This window comes from Choloepus didactylus, chromosome 9 (assembly GCF_015220235.1).
Source record: "Choloepus didactylus isolate mChoDid1 chromosome 9, mChoDid1.pri, whole genome shotgun sequence".
Taxonomy (NCBI): Eukaryota; Metazoa; Chordata; class Mammalia; order Pilosa; family Megalonychidae; genus Choloepus; species Choloepus didactylus.
Window position 1 is genome coordinate 57,641,495 of NC_051315.1, and position 23,396 is coordinate 57,664,890.

Sequence of the window (23,396 nt, forward strand, 5' to 3'; positions counted from 1 at the left end):
TCCAGTGAGTTAAAGTTACGAGATTTCTCCATGCATTTGAAATGAGGCGCATCCACAGGCAGCACGTTTTGGGTTCTTCTCATTGAGTCAGAGGTGAAAGATGAGACGTTGCTGTGTTAAATTAATAAATGACATTAGTAAGGCCAGACATTGACAAGAATACTGCTTGCAGCTTGGGAGCTTCCGGGCTGCGGGTATCCAAGGTGGGTCCAAGAGATCACTCATCTTTGATAAGAACAATTCAAAGATCTACATTAAAAAACAGAACAGCCTTCAAAAACTTTCATGCCCTGAGGGGCTTCGCTGAGCATAATTTTCTTCGAATGGAAATATAAGTTTATAATTTGTTAGAAGCAATTTTTCAAAAGTAAAAAATGAAGTTTGTAGAGGTTGTTACTTCCTTTTCAGCTCCTTCAACAGAAGCCCATTTTGGTAAGTATGTTATCTCTACGGTTCCTGTGTTCCTGGGTGGTGATTGATTTTATAATACGGTTGCAGAATTTGTTATGGGAATAATTTTTTTTTTTTTATGTGAGAATCCCTGGTTTTATTTCCTGTGAAATTTTACCACTCTGTTTCGACACAGTTGCGTAGCATTGGTCTTGCATTATGATAAGGAATCACAAATCTATGGAAATCATAATCCCAGATTTTGATGTCTGAAAATCAGCACAGTTGGCAGAGAATTGGACTGATGATCAGGTTTTTGTGGGGCCTTTGATATAGTCCAGCTACTTCATTTAGGGTGGACTCTTGGCTATTTTGCAAGGAAATGCCGTTTAGAATTGCACTTAAAATTTTTTTTTTCCGTTTTGTTACTGAGCCTAATCTCTTCTGAACATATGTTCCCCTGTTATTTTATTTGTTTATTTTATTTATTTTATTAATATGTTGAAAGAGTTCATGTTTACTGGCAGTTAGAAAGTAGTTCTCCCCTTAACTCAGGTGACGTTTTGAATAAAGAGGAGGCAATGCAATGCCATTAACTTTGGTGCGTTTTCTAGCTACTTGAATGAATTAAGCTCAATTAAATACATTTTAAAATAAATATTTAAATATTTGTTGTATGCCAGGAATGACAATAGCTATGTTAGTAATACTTTTGGCTGTAAATAACAATACCTGAGTGACATTGATTAATGAGAAGCACTCCAGTTAGTGTTTCCAGTTTTGATGCAGTCACTTTACGATGCCACTGGAGACCTGGCTCTTTCTGCTCTGACATTCTCAGTGTGTTGATTTTGTCCTTAAGCTTGTCACCTCTTGGTCCCATTATGGTTACCACTGCTCAGGACAGCTCTTACCTTTCACAGCAAGGATGGGAGAGGGAAAATGAGACTGAATGAAAAATCAGTAGTCTCTTGTCAGGGAGGAAAATTTTTCTCAGCCCCTTCCTTACCCATAATAGACTTCCTCATTACCACTAGGGAAAAAGGGAAGGCAAATATTTAGTGAATAAGAATCTGAATTTGATGATTTCTGAAACCAATCATAATTCATAATTAGCTTTTCCACGTTAAAACCTTTGCAAGAAGGAAGGAGAGGTGATTGTTGGATGGGAGCCCAACACTGTCTACCAAGACGGCATGTGTAGGAATTTTGGAAAGGAGAGAGTGGGAACTGGTCATCAAGGATCCCACTACCCGACAGTGGGGAAAAGAATGGTGTCAAAGAAGTAGAAATATAACCCTGTTACAGGAAGGTTTATACAGAAGAGGGGAAGTTCAAGAAAATCTTGGAGAAGATCGCATTTGAGATGGGCACTGAAGTTTTCAACAAGTGTAGATGGTCAGACAATGGCTTTCAGACTTCCAAAAATATAAAAAAGCCCTGGGTTTGTTCAGCAGGTGACCCAGACGAGTAATCAGTGGTGTGATTGGAAAGAGTTTGAAGCCCAAACCTGCCGTGGTGGATGTTGCTTTGCTGCGTTAGACAGCAGTAAGTGCATGAAAATGTTCTCAAGGAGTTCTGAATGTTGGTGTGTTATGTGTCAGGCTAGTGCTGGGTGTTCCTCCAAAAAGACTTACCTTCCTCGGCAGAAGTGCTAATGTTTCTCCCCTCAGCGTTCCATGCATTCAAGTGTCACTCTGTTCTAGTTTGCTAATGCTGCATAATGCAAAACACCAGAGATGGACTGGCTTTTATAAGAATGGAGTTTATTCGGCTACACAATTACAGTCTTAAGGCCATAAAGTGTCCAAGGTAACACATCAGTAATCGGGTACCTTCACTGGAGAATGGCCAATGGCGTCCGGAAAACCTCTGTTAGGTGGGAAGGCACGTGGCTGGCATCTGCTCCAAAGTTCTGGTTTCAAAATGGCTTTCTCCCAGGACGTTCCTCTCTAGCAAGCTTGCTCCTCTTCAAAACGTCACTCACAGCTGCACTGAGTTCCTTCTCTTTGAGTCAGCTAATTTATATGGCTCCACTGATCAAGGCCCACCCTGAATGGGTGGGGCCACGCCTCCATGGAAATATCCCATCAGTTATCATCTACAGTTGGGTGGGGCGCATCTCCATGCAAACAACCTAATCCAAACGTTCCAACTTAATCCCCACTATTATGTCTGCCCAACAAGATTGCATCAAAGAATATGGCTTTTTCTGGGGGATATAATACATTCAAACCAGCACACACTCCTTGACTGTATTTGAAATTGAACTTTGAATTCATGTATGCTCTTATTGTTTGTAATCTGTGGATGCAGATTCTGGAAGTCCCAAAAGACCTCAAGTCACAAGCCCAGTTTTCTTAATGTAATGTGATAATATCAGGCAGTTTAATGAACTTTGGTGGGATTTTAATGCTGGTCATTTACATTAGCGTCATTTTGAATGATTGTTAATAAACCATACCAAGTTATTTTTGGTCCAATTATAGCAGGATTGAACTAATTTTTCTTTAAGGAAAGAAAATAATGAAAAGAAGTCAAAATTAGGAAAGAGATGGAGCTAAGTCTTGACTTTCTCTCAGGTCCCCAACCACATATTCCAACATTATTCCGTACTGTGCTTAACATGAAGTAAGACTAGAGACTTGGAGGGGAGGAAGAATGGAGAGACCCAAGTGACCTTTCAAAGATTGGTATTTTTATAAGGAAAAAAAAATCCATGTAATAAAAGGATAAACAATAATATTGTTGATATAGCACTCAGGAGATTGGGTTGCCCATAAGCCCAATCATTGATGGGGCTGTTAAACACTTAGTGATGTGGCTCCTGTTTGTTGACATTTGGCCTCTAGAATGAGAAAGATGACAGTTTTGCTCTTTTCTGAGTTATGAGATTTTATATATATGTTATAAATATGTTATGTAATATTAAATATATTTTATTATATTATATTCTGTTTCTAAACTATATCTTTGTAGACATTTTACCTGAAGACAAAATTTAGAGCATCATAGCTGTTTTTAAATATTGTACAATTATCACACCATCATTACTAAAACTTTATGACCCTTTTCTCCAGGTCTTCGAACTCATTTAACTCATTTTATAAGCTTTTGCCCCTCAGGATAAGGTCTTATTGATTGATTTCATTACCCAGTTTTATATGGGAACGACTGTCGTGTTCTTTTATTTAATTCCACTCTGAGGCTTACTTGCAATTTGATTATTTTTCATACATGCTCCTAAGAATTTTGAGGATTTAATACTAGTATGTCCAGTGTGCTTTCCAGTGATTCCATGGGGGTTGTGGCAATGAAAGGATTATTATAATAAATCAACAGAATATTGATCCTCTAAAAATAACATGGATCTGTATCCATTGCTTGGATCATGCAAGGTTGCATTAAGAAAATTAGAAGTCTTTCATGGCAAAATGCGTGTTTTCTTGTTAAGAGCCAAGTGAATGTTTTATTCTGTTTTTTCTTCTTTACACTTTGTGAGTAAGCTGTAATTTACCTTGGCTGACTTCAGAGTTTCCTCTCCACCTCTTATTTGAGCTGCTTTTTGATTCTAATCTTGTGAACTTAACATTGCTTTTTTAGGTCTAGGTTTTCTGGTGCTAAGGGGATATTCTTATAGAATCACAAGCAGTTCTTAGACCAATTGTAAGTATCAGATGAAGATCCCAAAAAAGGAAAGCTGATTATTAATAGCTGTTTAACCTTTTTTGATGTGTTTTTTTTTTTCTCATACAAGGGTAAGAAAACCAGAATTTAACTACCTAAGTGCCAGGCACTTTACACCAATGTCTTATTTCATTCTTACAAAAAGCCATATGGTCCAGGTGGTATTATTGGATGACAGGGAAATTCACTCAGGTTGGTGAAGGAATTAATCCAATATCTGACAGCTAGTAAATGATCCAAACAGGACTTGTACCCTGGTCAGCTTATCTCCAAAGCTGGTTAGCTTCTTATACAATACTGTTTCCTAACATGAACAGCAAGTTCTCTGGAATGCAGATGTTCCCCACATCCTGAGGCATGACACCAGAAGTTTATGAATGGGAGAGGGGGAAATGCTATGGACAATCAGTATGTCATCCAGCAGTCACCAGCCAACTCTGTATCAGTCTGTGCTTCAAAAAATCAAAAGAAGGTAGATGCCCAGTTGGTAGGAGCATCCCCAGATTGAAGATTTTAGACGTGCAAAGAACACTCTGTGCTGGTTAATAAGTCATTATCTCTTAGCTCCATACCTGCTCTTCTAATTTTGCTTGTGGTACTGGGGCTGAAAACCACATTTCTCCTCTGCAGCTGTGTCCCTGTAGTTTCTGCCAGAAGGCAGTGCAAGGCTAGAGGATGGAGAACGGACATGCTTGTCCTGTTGGCCTTCTTTCCGGAAAGTGTCACCTCAGCAGCAGTTCTTTACCCACAAGAGGTAGTTTGTTTTCTAGAAGTTGAATCTGATTTCTGGCTTTATCCTAAGATTCCCAGAAGCAGCTGCTGCATCATAACCCTTAAAACATCATCCCCTCTTGGGGGCTGCCCCCTCCTCAGAGGCTGGGTCCGGCTGTGGGATCTCTGTCCAACCCCCTGTTCTCTGTCCTCCTATCCCTTTAGTGGTGGCTGCTTCTTGCTCTAGCTTCCTCTGTGACACCTCAGGGTTTCCTTTGTGTCTTTTAGTACCCCAATGCCAATTCAACTAGTTCCTTATACTAAATCCTCTCTGTTAAAATAACTGTAATTTTTGTTTTCCTAGATAGACCCTCACTGATATACTTAAAAAAAAAAAAAAAGAGAATAATTCTGAGTTATGCTGACATTTGGCATGAACACACTCTTCCCTAAACACACAGTGCCCATTAGTGATATAAAGATGTTGGACAGAAATGGTAGAAGAACATGAGGGATTTGCAAACAATTTATATTCACATTTCCACAGTGCAATCCAATCCTGGGATAGCATGTATAATACAAGAAAAGAGTAGGAAAGAGCAGCAGACTAGAGAAGCTGAGTGTTCTGGTAGCAGCTTTGCCTCCGGGTTCGTGAATGACACTCTTCCTGGACCTCAGTTTCCTCACCCCTAAGTCTTGAGTAATACTAACAACTAAGTTGGTATTACAAGGTCAAATGAAGTTAAGAGAATTAAGGGTATTTATAGAAACCATAAAGCCTTGAATTAAAGTAAACCATTGAGATGATCAAATAAATATTATATTGGCACGTTTAGATTTTCTCTCTGTGCATCTAAAGGAGTTTGCTGAAACCCCAGGAGCCTTTCAGGTTAATGGGTTCAGTAAGGAAGAGGGGTGGGGGCGATGACGAGCACCACTGAGGACTCACCGTGCCCTGGTGTTGTGCTCAGGGCATAAGGTGTGCTGTCACATTTGACCTTAATTGTTTGATACAAGAGAAAACTGATATTGCTCAAGTTAAGTGTCAGCTTTCCCAATTATTCTCCGTTACTGTCAAGATGAAGGAAACTGCCTCCATTCTGTCTCATTCTGTTTTACACAGTCATCCTTCATTGTGAAACAGACCCATGATAGATAGTTGGTGTTAAAATTGGTATTCATCTTTTAGATTCTTTTGGGGGAGTTTTACCATATAGATAGACTATGAATATTAATGAAACTCTCCTTCTGGAGTTGCTGACTCTGCTTTGCTGTCCCATAAAGTCATTGTGTTATTAGTAATCTGCCATTAAACTAAAGGGCACTTTCCTGGTTATGCTCCACAGCCAGCCAGGCATCTTTGTGGTAGATCAGGAGTAAAACCAGGAACCATTGTCTGATGACCACGCTTTGTGGTTTTGAGGCTTCGGTAGACAGTCCTTATGGTATTGAAATGTAGGCCTAAAAGAATGTTCACATACCCATGAGCATGTGAAACCTACTAAAAGCAGTCAGAAACATTGGAAGAGCAGAGTTCTTGGCATCAGAATAGTGGGGGTCTATATTGGCATGCCCCCCCCCCCCCCATCAGTCTTTAGTTCAAGTCATGGAAACATTGGAGTCTTTTCCTCATGTGGAAAACAGCAGTAATAAAATCTGTGTGCTTATCCCTTGGGGACATTATGAGGATTGATGGAGATAAAGCGTAAAAGTGCTTGGCACATTGTTAGGTGCCTGGCAACTGTATTGGAATTAAAGGATTAATGCATCACAAGAAGGCTTGGAGCAACCCCCCCCCCACACACAATGTTTAGCTTCAGGGCCAATTTTAAGATGTTGAGATAAAGTCACCAGTAACGAGTCTTGTGAGATATCTTGTGAGAGCGTCTATCCACAGGCCTTGGAGGCGTGCTTCTTGCCACTCTGCTTGCCTAGGTGGTCATTGAGGAAGAGGAATGACAAATGATGCTAGACCCCATCACTGGGTGAGCTGCATGAAGACAGTGACGGGAGGGCATTTGTAAGAGTGCCGTAGGGGTGCTGTTAGAGGGAACTCGGAGACACTCTGGCCGAGCTCTTGATGTGTGCAATGTGTCAAAAGCTGGCAGACTATGCTGGATGCAGCAGATAGAGACGTAGTTGCCAAAATTGCAGCCAATGAGGTAAAGAGGCATAGCTGACAGAGTGACAAATTCTGTGAGGGTGTAGTCATATCCTTTAACAAGAGGTCCGGATAGTAGTATTCTCAGTGTACAAAGATGAACAGAATAAAAATAAAGCCTTATATGTACATGTACAATCCCAAATGATACGTTGATACTTATGGTGATTTCATAGGCATCATAATGCTATGAACATATCAAATAAATCATAGGGCTAATGTCTTGAAGAATTTCCTGACTAGAAGGGTCTTTATATATATACATACACACTATAGAGTTTTTATTCTCATAAATTCTTTAGTACCTTTTTTGTCCGCTTTTATGCGAAATACAGGGCATATTCTTCATTGCCTGAGATAAAATCACAATTTCTTTGAATTTTATGACCTTTATCCTTTAATGGCAGATTTTGTGTTTCTAGAGTAAGTGAACTCATGATGAAGTATCCAAAGTCTGCATTTTTTTTTTTTCAGAATCATGGAGATGCGTAGCAAGGAGAGGCAGTGTTGATATTTCTCCATTCAATTGGGGCTTTCCAGGGACCCCATCACTTCATTTATGGCACCTAATGGCCTTTCATTCTCTGATCTGCATCTCAGATAAAGTCAGTGTGGACCAGATTGACAGATCCCTTTATTATAGCTACTTATGATTTACATATAATATTTAGAAAACTTGTGAATTCTTTAACAACAGAAAAGTCTTTTGCCAAGGATGACTTATTGACAAAAACAGCAATTGTCGAGGGTCTCCTCCACATCCCTAAAGAACAGAGTAGATTTAGAAAACAATCCATAAAAAATTAACAATGAAATTCAAAGTTAGAAGAGATTAAGATGAATGAAGAAAAGTTTATAGGATACAGGCTGTTTATTTGGAAAGACTGAAGAATACAGGATGACTTAAGCGTTTTCAAATATTTGAGGAGTTACTGACGTACCATCTCCCTAGAGAGCTGAATAAAGAGGAAATGGGTTTACATTTCAGCAAGAAAGAATGATGCAAGAAGAACATTTTGAGTCAAGCATGATAAAAAACTAAAATAGGACACCAAGGGAAGATTTTTTAAAATATTTTTTTTATTTTGAAATAATTATAGATTCACAGGAAATTGCAAAGAAATGTACAGGGAGGCTCTGTGCCCAAAAGAAGTTTTTGAATGATATCTCCAGAGTTTTTAAAATAGAAAAATCTGGCTTGGAGGAAGGAGGCTGGACCAAGTAATGTACTAAGCTCTTAACGCTTTCTGGCTCTTTCACGAGTCTGTGCATCCTTATTCTCTTCCCATAACAGGTTTCCCATTATAGGTCGCTGACCAGCACAGAGCAGAGCACCTTCTGCTGTATGAGGTGCATGCTTCTTATAATCAAAATTTAAGAATAGCCACCACTTATTGAATACTTCCATATATTGACCACTGTGATGTGAGCTTATATTCATTCTGCAATCCTACAAATTTTTCAAAGGAGGTTTTATGGTCTTCATTTTTATAAATGTAGTAACTAGAATTCAGAAATATTGAACATGCTCAGAGTATATGTCTAGGATATAGATTTGCTCTAAAAGAATTGTCCTTTCTACTATCCTCTGCTACCTAGGAAGAAATTCAGATTTTTTTCTTAAGTAGAAAGTTGCATCTTCCTGTATACTTCTTTGCATGCCTTCTTCCCCCTTTCTCCCTACTTCTGCCCCCTTCCAACTGGTCTCAAGATGCCAACGATTTAGAAATAATTACCCACAGAATATAGAGTGTGATTATGATTTTTATTCTATAGATGAGGAAATAGAAAATTTCCGTGGCACCTCCAGGCACAGGTAGGACAATTTCTATTCTGGTGGTATCTCAGATTCAAGATATAGAAGAAGAATCTATAGATTGCCCTCTTCAAAACTTTACGGCTGATTTCTTCACTGCTTTAGAAATGGTAGCTAGCAAGGATGATCCTAAATTCAAGTGGCAGAGGTAAAGCTGATGGAGAATGGGTAGTTAGTTTGTGATAACACAGAGTTATTTCAGTGGTCAATTTAAAGAATTTAATCCTTCAAAATCACCTTTGCTTGATTCATCTGTATTGTGGAAACATGTTGGAACTTTGACCAGAGCTGTATGCCATAAAAAGGGTCCACTGACTGTTTCCTGAGTGAGCCTTCATAACAGCAAAAAATAAGCACAACAATGTAAGCCCTTGTTACAAGTAAATTCCATTGTAACGGATGCATTATTTCTTGGGGAAATCGTCATAAAAGAAAAATAAAGCAGATTATATACCTTGTGAGGTAATTAGGCTTAATTAAAAATATGGTAAATAGTATAAAAACATCTGGTAGAGAAAGAGTGTGTGTGTGAGCAGAAAAATGTTCAGATGTTTATAATGGTTATCTTTAGATGGCATTCCTGATGATTTAAAATATTTTTATAAGTGCTCTTTGGTACTGCTTCACTTTCTATAATGTATGCTACTTTTATGATCCACTAAAATTATAAAAATGAAAACTCAGTAAAATTTTGATGGGTGGTAAGCATTTCTTGAATTCTTGGTCTTTGTTTGTAAGTGTCTTGGCCCTGTCCCTAATTCTCTATTGTTACTAGGCTCATTATATTTTCAGGAGCTACACCACTCTTTTTCCACCGAGATTTTATTGTTTCCTAATAACAAAGGAAACACGAAAGAAATACAATGCTAAATTCCCCTGATATAACATATTAACTGTTATTTTTCAGATTTTTGTCCTATTAAGTACTTTAGTTTATAATTATCATTAGAATATATATAGTCTGCTTTTAAAAATTAACACTGCCTTATAAATTTTCATGTTATACACTTTATGTAAATATCCTTTTTAATAGCTATATAATATTTCATGTGTTTTTTTTTTAAATATAAGTACATATAATTTATTTAAACATTGAACATTGGAGTCCCCCTAGGGTTCATTTCTTGAATCTCCTCTCTTTATTTATATTCACTCTCAAGGTGATTTGTTGGTTCTATTATGGTTTTATATGCTATCTGAATGTTGATGACACCAAATTTGTATCTCTATTCCAAACCTCCTCTGAACTCCAGACTATGATATCAACTGTCTACTTAACATCTCCTCTTCTAAGTCTAATAGGCACATCAAACTTACCACACCCCAAACTGAACTCCTCATCTTCACCCCAACCCCCAAACCTAACTCCATCTTTCCATGTGCTCAGGCCAGAACCTTATAGTCATCCTTTGTTACTCTCCTCCTCTCTTACTTTCTCACTCCACATTCCATTCATCAATGAATCCTGTGGGTCAGTCTTTAAAATAGTTTCAGGATCTGATTGCCTCTCACCGTCTCTTTTCCACCGCCCTGTTTGAGTCGCCGTCATCTCTTGCCTGGATGATTGCAGTAGCCTCCCAGGTGGCCTCGCTGTTCCCTACTTGTTCCTCTTCAAGCTCTTCTCAACAGAGGAGCCAGTGATTCTGTTGAAATATAAACCAGATCATTTAAGTTTTGTTTTCAAAGTCCTGCAGTGGCTTTCTACCTCACTCAGGGTAAAAATCAAAATCCTTAAAATGGTCTACAAGGCTTGATGATGTGGCTGCCTGCTGACCCCACTTGCTACTACTCTCACCCTTACTAACTCCACTCTAGCCCCACTGGCCTTCTGGATGTGCCTTCATCATCTCAGTCACACTTCTTCCTTAAGGCCATTCCCTTGGCTTCCTCTTTCCAGAATGTTCTTCCCCAACTTATCTTTCTAACTCTTTTCCTTACTTCTTCCAGGACTCAAGTTACCTTCTCCGTGGGTCCTTCCCTGACCAGTCTATTTAAAATTGCAATCCCATCCTGGCACCCTTATCCTTCTTAGGTAACTTTTTTTCCTCCATAGTACTTTTTGACTATCTAGCATAACATATACCACTTTATTTATTTGTTTACTTTCTCTTTCCCCCTTTTAGAATGTAAGCGCCATAAAAAAGAGGTACTTTGTTCTTGCTGTATCATCAAAACTTAGAACGGGGGCTGATATATCATAGGTGCTCAATAAGTCATTTTTAAAGTGCATCATTATGCTAGTTACCATTTCTTCCCTATGATAGACAGTGGTGCATGAAAATCTTTACATTCTTGACTTTTTGTTTGTTTGAAATATTGCCTGAGATAAATACCTAAAAGTGGAATTCCAGAGTGAAAGAGTATGACCATATCACAAATATTTTAATAATGCCTTCCAAATCAGTGGAAATTCTTTTCTGGAGTTCTTCTTTTGGAGAGAGAGGAAAACATTGTTTTTACTTAGAGATTGTGTTAGAACTGACTGGGTCTAAATCTTGCCTAAGCTACGTATTAGCTATATGACCTTGGGCAGACCTTTAAACTTCTTTGAGCTTCATATTGTATTCCTGTAAAACGGGACTGTTTACTTCAAAGAGGATTTGTTGGAATATAAAAAAGAATAAAACATTGCCTAGCATTTGGCACATAGTAAATGTCAAGAAATATAATTTCCCTTTTTTCCATCCTGGTCTTTTTCCACTTAATATTTGTTGCAACAGTTTTGTCTTAGGATAGAAGAATGAATACTCACATACATGTTCATTTCATCAGCTATGCGCACACATGTATGCCTAAACATGTACTCACATGTTTGTTTTTAAATCAACTCTATAATGGTCTCATCAGTTTTACAATTTTTATTTCTGTAACTTTAGCCATGACATACCTATTGACAGATATCAGGATATGAAGAACATTAGTATTCAGGTAGTGAATTAAATTACTCATTACCCCTCCACTCCTTCTTTCTTAAATTTTCACTTGTCCATAATTAGGTTTCTTTCCAGACTAGTCTGGGGGTGGGACATATGGGATAATTTTTCTGGACATAGACTTTTGGGTTTACAAGATTTTTGTTGTTTGTTGTTTGTTTTTTGCTTTGGCACTTTAAAGATGTTGTTCCATTGTCAGTTGGCATCCATAGATTCTGATGAGAAATTCACTTCCGATGAGAAACCACTGTATTTCAAATTGTTGTTCTCTGCTTATGTGCCATTTTTCCTTGGTGACTTTCAATATTTTCTCTTTATTTTTGTTTTTCCTTTTTTCAGTTTGATTATGATATGTCTAGGTTTTCCTCTATTTGATTGTATCATTTTTTGAGGTTCATTGAATTCCTTGAATCTGTATGTTTGTGTCTTTTACCAGATTTGGGAAGTTGTCGTCTATTATTTCTTCTAATATTTTATTTTTCCTCTCTATTCTTTCTCCATTCCTTCTGAGACCCCAATTACCTATATGTTAGACTTCAAAATTGTTCCATAGGTCCTCAAAGATTGTCCATTTTTTTCAATTTTTTTCTTTCTCTTTTTTGACTGGGTGATTTCTATTGACCTATTCAAATACACTGAATTTTTCCTCACATATCTTTTCTCTTGGCTCTTTGTATGTCAACATATTAGATTATATCCTGGACATTGTGAAAGTTATATTGTGGACATTCTGGATTCTGTTACATTGCTCTCAAAAGTGTTGATGTTTTGTTTTAGCAGGCCATTTACTTAGAGTCAAGTTGTGGCCTGTCATGCCTGTGGTGGACAGTGACTCCAATCTCAGTTCAGTTCTTTAACCCTTATGTTCTACCTGCTCTCAGTTTGTCTGCACATGCATGTTTCAGGGGTCAGCTATACAATGAATGAGAAATTCACTTCTCTGCCTTTTTCCTTTCCATGGTTATCTGGTCTCTCTCTCCTATTCTAAGGCTCCTTCCCCTGGTTCTCACAGCTAGAAATAGGATGTATTTCTCTATTAAAGTTTTACCTGATACTGCGATTATGTTTCATCTCAGGACAGAGCTGCAAAATAAATATATAATGAAATAAAGAAATAGGAAGCTCACTCTCTCCTGGTTGCTTGCTTCAACTTTTGACTCCCCTTCAAAGCATGCGTACTTTTATACAGTCTCCAGGGCCCTCAGGTAATTTTTGCTGCTGTTGTTGTTGTATTTTTTTGCTTTGGTATATTTTGGTGTATTCTTTTGAAAGATGAAGGATCCGTTTGTCAGGGGCTCATTCCTTCATATCAAAAGCAGAAAGCCTCTTTCAAATATTTTTAATTGAAATGGTTATCATAATATAGATTCACATGCAGTTGTAAGAAATAGTACAGTGAGATCTCATGTACACTTTACCTGGTTTTCCTCAGTGGTAACATTTTTTCAACACAATGGTATATCACAACCAGGAGATTGGCATTGATACTATCCACTGATCTTGTTCATATTTCCCCAATTTTGCTTTTATTCATTTGTGTGTATGTGTATGGGGGGATCTGGTTCTATGCAATTTTATCATGTATTTAGGTTTGTGTATCCACCACCACAGCCTTCCAAGTATTTTTGAAAAGAAATCTTATACAATACAGTTTTAATGGTTGTTACGCATTGAAATAGTTTCTCTATTAATTAGGGTTCTGAAGGGAAACAGAATCAACAAGCGATATCTAAATATAAGAGTTATAAAAGTATCTCACGCAACTGTGGGGATGCACGAGTCCAGGTTCTGTAGGGCAGGCAGCAAACTGGCAACTCCAACGAATGTGTTCGATGAACTCCTCAGGCAGCGAACTGGCAAGTCTTATGAACTCCTTAGGAAACGCTTCACTGGCTAGCTGAAGAGGAAGTGAAGATCCTTTGTCTGTCTGGCTTAAAAGTCTTCAACTGATGGATTAAATCCAGCTGATTGAATTCTCTCATTGTGGAAGACACACCCTTCGTTGATGTAATCAGTCACAGCTGCAGCCAATTGGCTGATGATTTAATAAACCAGCCTTCTGGTTTATTAACCAGCCACAAATGTCCTTGCAGTAACAGTTAGGCCAGTGCTTGCTTGATCAGACACCTGAACACCATCACCTGGCCAAGTTGACAAATAACCTTACCATCACAGTTTCTTTAGCTGTTAAACTTCAAGTATGACCCATTATCATTAACATTATCATTTAGGAAATGGCACTCATAGGGGCTCAGGTATTAGATATGTTCAAGATGAATGGGGCGTTCAGTGGATTCTCAGTGATTCTGGAGACTAAAATGAATACAGACCTATGATATTATCAGTGAGGTATGAAATCCTCCAGTTGAAAAGGACTAAATATGTGGCCATGCTCCCCTACAAAGAGGATTAAATTTATTAAGTAATCAGAACAGTGACATATTCTAATTACTTAATAAAGTTTATTTGTTCATTCATTCATTTATTTTATTAATTTCTTTTACAAGATCATAAACTAATTTGAGTGCAAGGATCACTTCATTTCTTTTGGTCTCCTCTCTTGCTGCATTACTGCCCAGAGTTCACTTCAGTGATTTGCACAGACATGTTTAATTAAAGTTTAAGATACTAATGTATATTGTTAAATAGAATTGAAAAATAGAATTGTCTTATCATTTTCTCTGCTTTTAAACTGAGATTAGTATTTTTCAAAGCTTACCTCCTTATATTTTATTTTCAAATATATTATATACATGAAAGTACTTTATTGATGTTTGGTCATTTGCAGGTGTATTGCTGCCTTTAATAAAAAATAATTAGGTGAACATTTCCTGGTAGAGATAATCATCAAAGTTTGAAAGTACATATTTCCTTTCAACTATTATATTTGTGGTGCTTTACACTGTCCCCCATCTCTCTCTGTCTCTGATTCTCTCTCTTTTAAAATAACTGTTATGAAAGGTGCTAGAGCCAGCATTAAAAACAAAATCAAATTTTTCTCTAATTGACCATGATGGCTGGTGATAAAATTGTAGTAGTTGTGTCATGGGTTTTATCTGGTGTCTAATATGTGCTCAGAAAAAAAAAATTAGAGGTAATTCACAAATTCTTCAGTGAGTAAACACTAATAAGGTTTCCGTATTTTCATGTAATCAGGGATACCTATTAGGCATATCAGAATTGTATTTACTTCTTCTTTTCTTCCTTCATTCATTTGGAATTTGAGTTTAACTTTTTCTGCCCATCTTATGAAATTTTTAATATCATACAAATAAATGTTTGCCTGTCTGTACTGGATAAATTGGAAAAAGGACAGCCAGTGAGGGCTTGGTGGAGCCAATGCAAGGGCTCTTTGAGACAGCTTTGACATCACAGGGACAATGGGAATTATAGAAATGGCTTTTCATGTTTTCATGTCAGAAGAGTCAGTCTCCATCTGAGTCCCAAATGAGGGCCCTGACTAGATGTGAGTATTCAAGGGAATTAAAACATACAGGCCCATGAGAAAAGACAATAAGGACAACTACCACTGTATTCTAGCTGATTTGCTTTTTGTTAATTCGTTCATTCAGTACTCATTGAGTGACCACAGTATGCCAGGCATGTAAATAAAAACATTCTGTGACACAGTAACTTCTTTCAAAGAATTCAGGTGGTTTGATTTATTAGTGCATACCCACCCATAAGCCATTTAAACTTCAAAGGGCTTCAACTTTTAATTGCATTAACTTATGTTGAATTTGTCTGTCACTCCTGACACACACCCCTCTTCTCAAATCCTCAGTATTTGGGTCTTAGCCTGGCCAGTAAATCAGAATAGGATAGCTGATTATGGCATTGACTTCCTGAGAAAGCAGCATGCCATCCTCTGCTTCCCTTGCCCTGGAGGCTGAGTCTGCTGACCTCTTTGGCCCTCTCTACAAAGCGGTGGGAGATGATAACCCCACCTCATCTCCCACGGAGAAGATGAAATGTGGCCATGTGCCAGGCTTCGGAGATTCAGACTTTCACTAATCCTGGTCCTGCCCTCAAGGAGCCCACACATGCCTGGGAGAGAGATGCACGTTTATACTAACTATCCTGTGAGAAGTGTGAGAGCAGCACTCTGGAGAACTATTAGGATGGATAGGGGAGCAGGAAAGTTTCCCAAGTTAGGGCTGTAAGAAAAGGCCAGGGTGGATGAACTCAGCCCCTGGTTGCACTGCTGCAGTGGACTTATCGTGGACTGCAGCAACCTGGGGGCTTGATGACGAGGGTAACCATGATTTGTTGTCCAAGGTGGTGCCATTAATACTGATGCTGGAATAACAGGACTGTGAGGACAAACTGGAACTCTATGTTATGACCCTTGTCTTTTTAGTGCCTGTCCTGATTTCTGGTCTCTGTTGCTGGGTGCTTTTTAAATGCACACAACTTTGCACAGCATAGCTGAAGCTGGGTGAGTTCCTGGGCTCGGGAAAGTCCTGACGTGTAAATGGCTATGGTATGGAACCTTGCACGTGGCTCACATCAGAGATTTTAGATAAAGAGGCTACATAGCCTTATGTTTCAACATACATGTTTTTGTATGTGTACATAATCATTATTATAATTTTTACTATGAGGTGATTGAGAACCACAGAAGTTAATTTCTGCAGATGGGGTTCCGCAGCCAGACCATAGCAAAGATGATTCCCAACCTGTCCTTTGGGCATTGCTTTAAAAATCTGTTTACAGAACATCATATTTATTTGGTAATGAGTTTGATGATCAAGGGGTAGACCTTCTTCAAGCTAGTATTGTATTAGTTCTTGAAATTTAAAGCAAATAAAGGTTTAAAAAGTAGGTTGAAGCTTAAAAAGAAGAATGAGGTAGATATAAACGATATTGTGTAACAAATGCTAAAAACTTGTTCTGAATGCTTTTGTAAGTTATTGAAGGATGATTGCAAAGGTGAGGAAGCTGCTATCGAAGAGATTCAGTTGAATGCATTTCTTGATTCCCCTACCGCCTACCCATGCAGTGTTACAGGTCACACAAAGTATGTCTGTTAACTTGTCAACAGCTCTCAAAACGATGTAGCAACAGCAAAAAGATACTTACTAAAGATAGTCACTTGATCAAATTTCTTGACCCCTGCTGTGTATAGCCGGCATTGTCAGAAGGTATACAAGAATGAAATGAGCAGTCTCTGCATTTAGACTGTTCACTATTTAGAAGGAAGAAGACCGTGTATTAGACCAACAGGATGTTACGAGGATGATGATGACAAATACCAAAAGGGAGTTTAACCACAGTGTTGCAGAGGTTGTGGGAACAGGAGAGATGAGGAAGAGGGTTGGAGGGGAATCTTGCAGGGAAGAGGAGGAGGACACTATTGGAAGACGGTGATTTGGGCCTTTATACCATGTTAATTTTGCTGGACCTCATGTATTTCACTCATTATACCTTATGTTGAAGAAGCAGATAACCACAAAGCAGGGAGGGTTGTCAGGGAAACAAGTTCTGGATACTCCTCAGTTAACTCTTACCCATTAAGCACATTTCTTTCACCAATAGAACTTCATCACAGTGTCTCGATTGCTGTTCAGGGCAATGACCCAGAGTCAGGAAGGAAAGATTATACTTCTCTGCAAGCACGTAGGGACTTAGATAAATATGTCTTAGAAAATTTTACATTAAGAATTGAGAATGCAAAAGTTTTGGGGAAAATCCTGGTTTCTAGGATATTTGTATGAAAGCATGATTATTCTGTCTTTGTTCCAGAATGCCCAGTGTAATAGGTATTGTGTTCTCTGTGCATATCTTTTCTGATTTAGGCTTGCTCATGTACAATGTTTCATTCTCCTGTTTGGATGAATTTCTTCTCTTTCATTTGAAATAGGTCCCAATAGGGTATTTTGTAACACTGTGCATGAAAACTTCTTTAGTCCCACTTAAAAAACAATTCCTTGTCTATTGTTCTTTAATCTTGTTGACCATTATTAAAGAAGCTAAGATTTACTCATGATGTGTTTTGTATATTTATCAGTTGTTGCCTTTGGCCAACATTAAATTAACTTGGGTAATACTTTTATATGATACGTTACATTATTTTGTATTAGTAGACAGTATTTGTTGTCACTACTGAAAAGGAATATTTACAGAACCTTGTTTCTTCAACATTCAATTGCAGTCTAAAACAACTCAAAATTGTAAATGCCTTTTTTTTTTTTTTTGACAGAGTTTTAGGTCCCTACACACCATAGCTTTGGGGTCGCACTTATTCTGCCTGTGCTCATTTTCTGCCTCATTCACACATCAGATACAATCCAGGATGAAGCTCAGTATTTCCATTTTTATCAACATAGTCATTCACTTATGATAAAAACAGTTCTGCCGTTGCTCATAAACACTTCAGATTTTCAACTTCTCTGGGACATCAGGTCATTTTATATCCTTAATTATACCTTATGAAAAAGAAGCATGTAACCAAAAAGCAGAGAATTTAAATAAGCCACAAGAAATCAGGGCTGAATTTAGCATGCTTTGATTATACAAACAAAAAATGGCCAAGTTTATGACTAGAGGTGATCAAAAGCACTCTCTCTGTGTGTATCATCAGATACTTCATAAGCATTTTCTCATAGTAAAAATATAACATGGTTATTGCTGGTCAGGGGTAGTAAGAAAATATAAATGATATCATTTTAAAGTCATGGTTTGTTTTATTTGCATATCTCACTTATGCACATACGTTTGTCATTTGATATTCTTTCTATGTGTTAGTCACATTAAACTTGAGGATTAGGGGTTTAATATTTTAAGAGGATTTCTTTTTCACTTTTTCTGGTGGGGGACTAAAGGAGGAAAAAAAGTTAAACCTGCTTTATAGTTACCAACTGCTGAGTGTTGACAGTGAACACCCATAGAAGCCTATCAGCACTTTCATGGACAATTGAGTAACATAGTAGTGGCATTAAGAACAACTATAGAAAGAATATCTTCTGAACTTCTACTTTTTTTTTTTTTTTTAATTTTTAGATTTGTAGCCAAACCATGTGCCATAGCCCTCAATATTCAGGCCAATGGACCACAAATTGCCCAGCCAAATGCCATTCTGGAAAAGGTCTTCACGGCAATTACAAAGGTAGGATTGTGCTTTCCTGGGGAATGAACTGTCCTGACCACTGTTCTCAATCTGAAATCTCTCAATCCCTTTCTTCTTTCCTGCGTTACCAGCTTTAGCCTGGCCTCATGCTGGAAAGTGAACACTCAAAAAGATGAGATGAGAACAGTATGGTAGAAACTGAATAAATATGAGTATGTTTGAGACGTATTGGTTTACTCTCAGGTTGGTTTTTAGAAGCTTGTCTGTGAAGAATAGTCGAGATTAGATATTGTTTCGTCTAACTCTGTGCCTCTTTTAATCTCACATTATGTGAAGCATACCTACAAGGACCGTGTGGGACTTTGTGGAGCTAGAAGCTGAGGAATACAATTTACGTTTGTGTGAAAAAATGCCCTTTTAATTACTGCATTGTCCATATATTCCAGTTGTGACAAATAGGAAATGTGAACCAAAAAAAAAAAAAAAAGGAATAATTGAATAGAGCAGAGTTGCAACATGAAGGAATGAAGGATGAGGATCAACAGAGTTATAAATGAAGAGATTGGTTCGCTGTAGGGAAAAAGAGAGGGTATAATCAATCTAGTGGGAATTAAAGTTCAAACTGGGAGTGGGGTGAGAGAGCAGCTGAGGAGAGGGAGGAGGGCTAGGGAAAGATCCCTCCCCTGTCCCCACCGCAAGTTGGTATCTCCATAAGAACAAGGAGGGGAGGACAAATGTAGAAGTTAGAAACCCTCACCCTAAGGTCATAAGAAAATAAAGCAACGGAGAGCCCATATATCTTTATATTTGGTGAGATGGTCTTGCCTGGGAAAGAAAGAAGAAAAGATTAGAAGTCTAATATTCTACAAGAACTGTTGTGTGTTCATTTATTAAGTAGCTCATTTTTCCTCTTTCGTTTTTTTCTGGAATAGTTATTCAGGCCTCTAAGATGCAATTAAACACTGTTAACACGTTTTGTTCCTTTTTTGATATTTGTGTTACTCATCATTTATACTACTTGCCTTTTGTCTTCAAAATATTAAGTATCCAAACACTTCTGTTTATTATTTGGTCTTTATTTCTGCCAAGATTCTCTAGAAATCACCCCCCATCCTTTTAAAAAGATACTTTTCCTGGAAAAGTATAAGAAAGGACCAGATGATTTCTATATCTCTACTATAAGAAAAGAAGAATTAGTGAAATTTTAGGAAAAGCTCTTTTGGTAGTTTTGTGGGAGGATTTTAGACTGCTAAGTTCCAACTGAACGGACATATTTCCTGTGGTATTTAAAGGAAGAAAATATTAAGGAAAATTTGCATTTTCATTTAGCTTATCAATTTACTGTAGCAAAACACCTTATTCCCTCTAATTAAAAAAAAAAACAAACATGTGTAGGGAGTTATCAGGTTCATTTTTTTGAATTTTTAATTAAACTTCTTATTTCCAAATAATTACAAAAATGAAACAAAATCAGTACAGAGGTTTCTCTTATATTCTTTGCCCAGCATTTCCTATCTTTAACATCTCACATAACCTTTGTTTAATGATCAATGCCAGGAAAGTAACATTGATACAATGTTATTAACTAATCTACATACATTTTCAAATTTTGCCAATTGACCACTAATGCCCTTTTTATTTTTTGGTCCAGGATACTCCACATTGCAATTAGGGGTCTCCTTTATCTCCTCCAATCTGGGAGAGTTCCTCAGCCTGCTTTGTCTTTCATGACCTTGACCCTTTAGAAGAGTTGTAGGCAGTTATTTTTGAGACTATCCCTCAATTTGGGATTGTCTGATGTTTCCTCATGATTGAATTCAGGTCATGCATTTTGGTAGGAAATGTACAGAAGTGATAATGTGCCCTTCTCAGGACACCATGTCAGAAGGTGCGTGAAGCCAGTATGTCTCATTAGTGGTGATGCTGATTGATCATTTGGTTCAGGTAGTATTGCCATGTTCCTCCACGGTAAACCTTTTCCGTTTGAAATTAATTATCTGTGGGATAATACCTTGAAAATATGCAAATAATTTGTTTTTCCTACTGTTCTGGTTTGCTAATGCTGCCATTTTGCAAAACACCAGAAATGGATTGGCTTTTATAAAGGGGGTTTCTTTGGTTACAAAGTTACGGTCTTAAGGCCACAAAGTGTCCAAGGTAAGGCATCAACAATAGGGTACCTTCACTGGAGAAAGGCCACTGGCATCCAGAAAACCTCTGTTAGCTGTGAAGACACGTGGCTGGAGTCTGCTTGCTCCCAAGTCGTTGTTTCAAAGTGGCATTCTCTAAAATGTTGTTCTTGGGGCGTACTGTCCTCTCTTAGCTGCAGCTCCTCTTCAAGATGTCACTCTCAGTTGCTCTAAGATCCTTCTGTCTGTGAATTCCTTTATACGACTCTAGTGATCCAATTAATGCCCACCCTGAATGGGTAGGGTAGCACCTCCATGGAAATTATCCAATCAAATGTTTTACTCACAGTTGATTGAGTTACATCTCCGTGGAAACACTCAATCAAAGGATTCCAATCTAATCAACACTAATACATCTGCCCCCCAAGATTGCATCAAAGAACATGGTGTTTTGGGGGCCATAATAAATCCAAACTGGCACACCTACTTTCCCCCACTCATTTGAGCATCCACTGATATTTCTTGTCTGGCACAGTTATTACTGTGATGTTTGCCAAATGGTGATTTTCTAATTCCATCATCCCTTCTACATTTATTAATTGGAAGGCAAAGCATCCACTTCTCTCTTATTTATTTGTTTGTTTGTTTGTTTGTTTTTATTTGTATCAGTATAGGCTTGTGGATATTTTATTGTATTCCATAGGCTGGTACCCACTGGGGGGCAGTGCCCAGTGTCACCTTTGCCAATGCTGGCTCTTCAACAAGGTGACAAGGATGGCAAGAGAGAATTACATGCAAAGCATCCTCCTGGGAAGACAGCAGTTCCTTGCAACATATCAAGCTGTGAAGGATGAAATCCAAATCAAGCCTGTGGTACTCTAGAGTGTGTGGCAACATGTTGAAATTATGTTCTTAGAAAGCCAGCCCGAGAGTGAGACTCTGGGCTCCCCTCGGCTTGGCACTGGGGAGATAATAGACACAGGCAGTATCCAGGGCTTGGGTCTCCCAGGTGTGATGGGAAGAAGGGGCAGGGCCTCGGGGAGACTTCTCTTCAGAGGGCCTCAGACAATGGGCTCTGAGCCAGACTGCTGGGTCTGCTTCCCCACCTTCGCCACCACTTACTGATGCGGGCAAATCACTGAAACTCTGAGCTTCGGTTGCTCCATCTTTTACCTGGGCATTTTACAGGCTGATGAAAATGGAAGTAATGCTGTATGCTGGTTTTTATCCATTTGCTCCTCCAGATCCAGCCTCCACCCCTCTCTGCCCTGCTCTGTGCCTGGGAGCTGACCCTCCCAGGTGCCCTTGCCTGCTATTGGGGCTGCCTAGTGGGAGATTCTGGCACGAGATGGGAAAGTGGGAGGAGAGAGAGTTTCACACCTTCCTCCCTCCTATAGCCACACCCTTGGCCAGTGACCCCTCTTCTGTGACTCCAGGTCCTACCAGACTGTTTTCCTTCCTTGCTCCTTCAGGCCTGAGGAGGTAATAGCCCCCCATGTTGCTGCTCTCTGGAGGCTTCAGCCTCCCATGTTGGCCCTTCGCCCTGCCCTCACCTGTCTTCCCAGCTAGGAAAGATGGAGGATAGCATTCTGCCTCAGGTTCATTTTTAAATGTGATCTTATATATTTGTTTTTACTTTGTACTGCAAATACATGAAACATACAATATTCTAATTGAAAAATAAAATGAGTTTCTACTGAAATTTTGTGTATTCCTTTAGGAATTATGAAATGGTTTTATTTCCCTTGCTTTATGGTTGTTATGGTTACTGGAGAAATTTCCCCTATAAAGGTAATAAAATGGTTTTGCAACCAGGATGCCTGCTCTGGAGGATATCTGATTCTAGATATTTAAAAAAAAATTTCCCCAACATTTTATTTTGAAAAATTTCAAATATAAAGAAAAGTTGAAAGAACTGTACACTGGGCACTCATATTTCCACCATTTATGTTAAATGGTCACATACATATTATAACTAGAATTTAATATTTTTATGGTCCTTTTTTTCATTTTTAGTGAGATATATTCACATACCATACAGTCATACAGTGTACAGTTGTTCACAATACCATTATATAGTTGTGTATTCATCAGCACAATTTTTGAATATTTTCATTATTCCAGAAAATAATAATAATAATAATAAGAAAAATACAAGTAAAAAAGAACACACAAACATCCCATACCCCTGTCTCCCCCTTATTACTAATTTAATTTTTGTCCCCATTTTTCTACTCATCTGTCCATACATGGGATAAAGGGAGTGTATGCCACAAGGTTTTCACAATCACATACTCACACCATGTAATCTATATGCTTATACTTCACTTTCTGAGGAACTGCAAAACTGTTTTCCACAGCAGCTGCAGCTGCAGCATTTTATATTGCCAATAGCAATGAATGAGTGTTGCTATTTCTCCACATCCTCTCCAACACTTGTAATTTTCTGTTGTGTGTGTGTTTTTTTAATAATAGCCATTCTAGTGGGTGTGAAATAGTA

The 23,396-nt window shown here is 38.1% G+C and overlaps 1 protein-coding gene across 2 annotated transcripts in view; it reads left to right on the forward strand.

Annotated features, from left to right (window-relative positions):
* The window catches only part of CERS6 (ceramide synthase 6), a 357,725-nt gene that overhangs the window by 93,788 nt on the left and 240,541 nt on the right, over nucleotides 1-23,396 (forward strand). For both annotated transcript variants that reach the window (XM_037849819.1, XM_037849820.1), the window contains exon 2: nucleotides 18,701-18,806. In XM_037849819.1, the coding sequence (XP_037705747.1) occupies nucleotides 18,701-18,806 (106 nt within the window). The remainder of the gene's footprint in view (nucleotides 1-18,700; nucleotides 18,807-23,396) is intronic.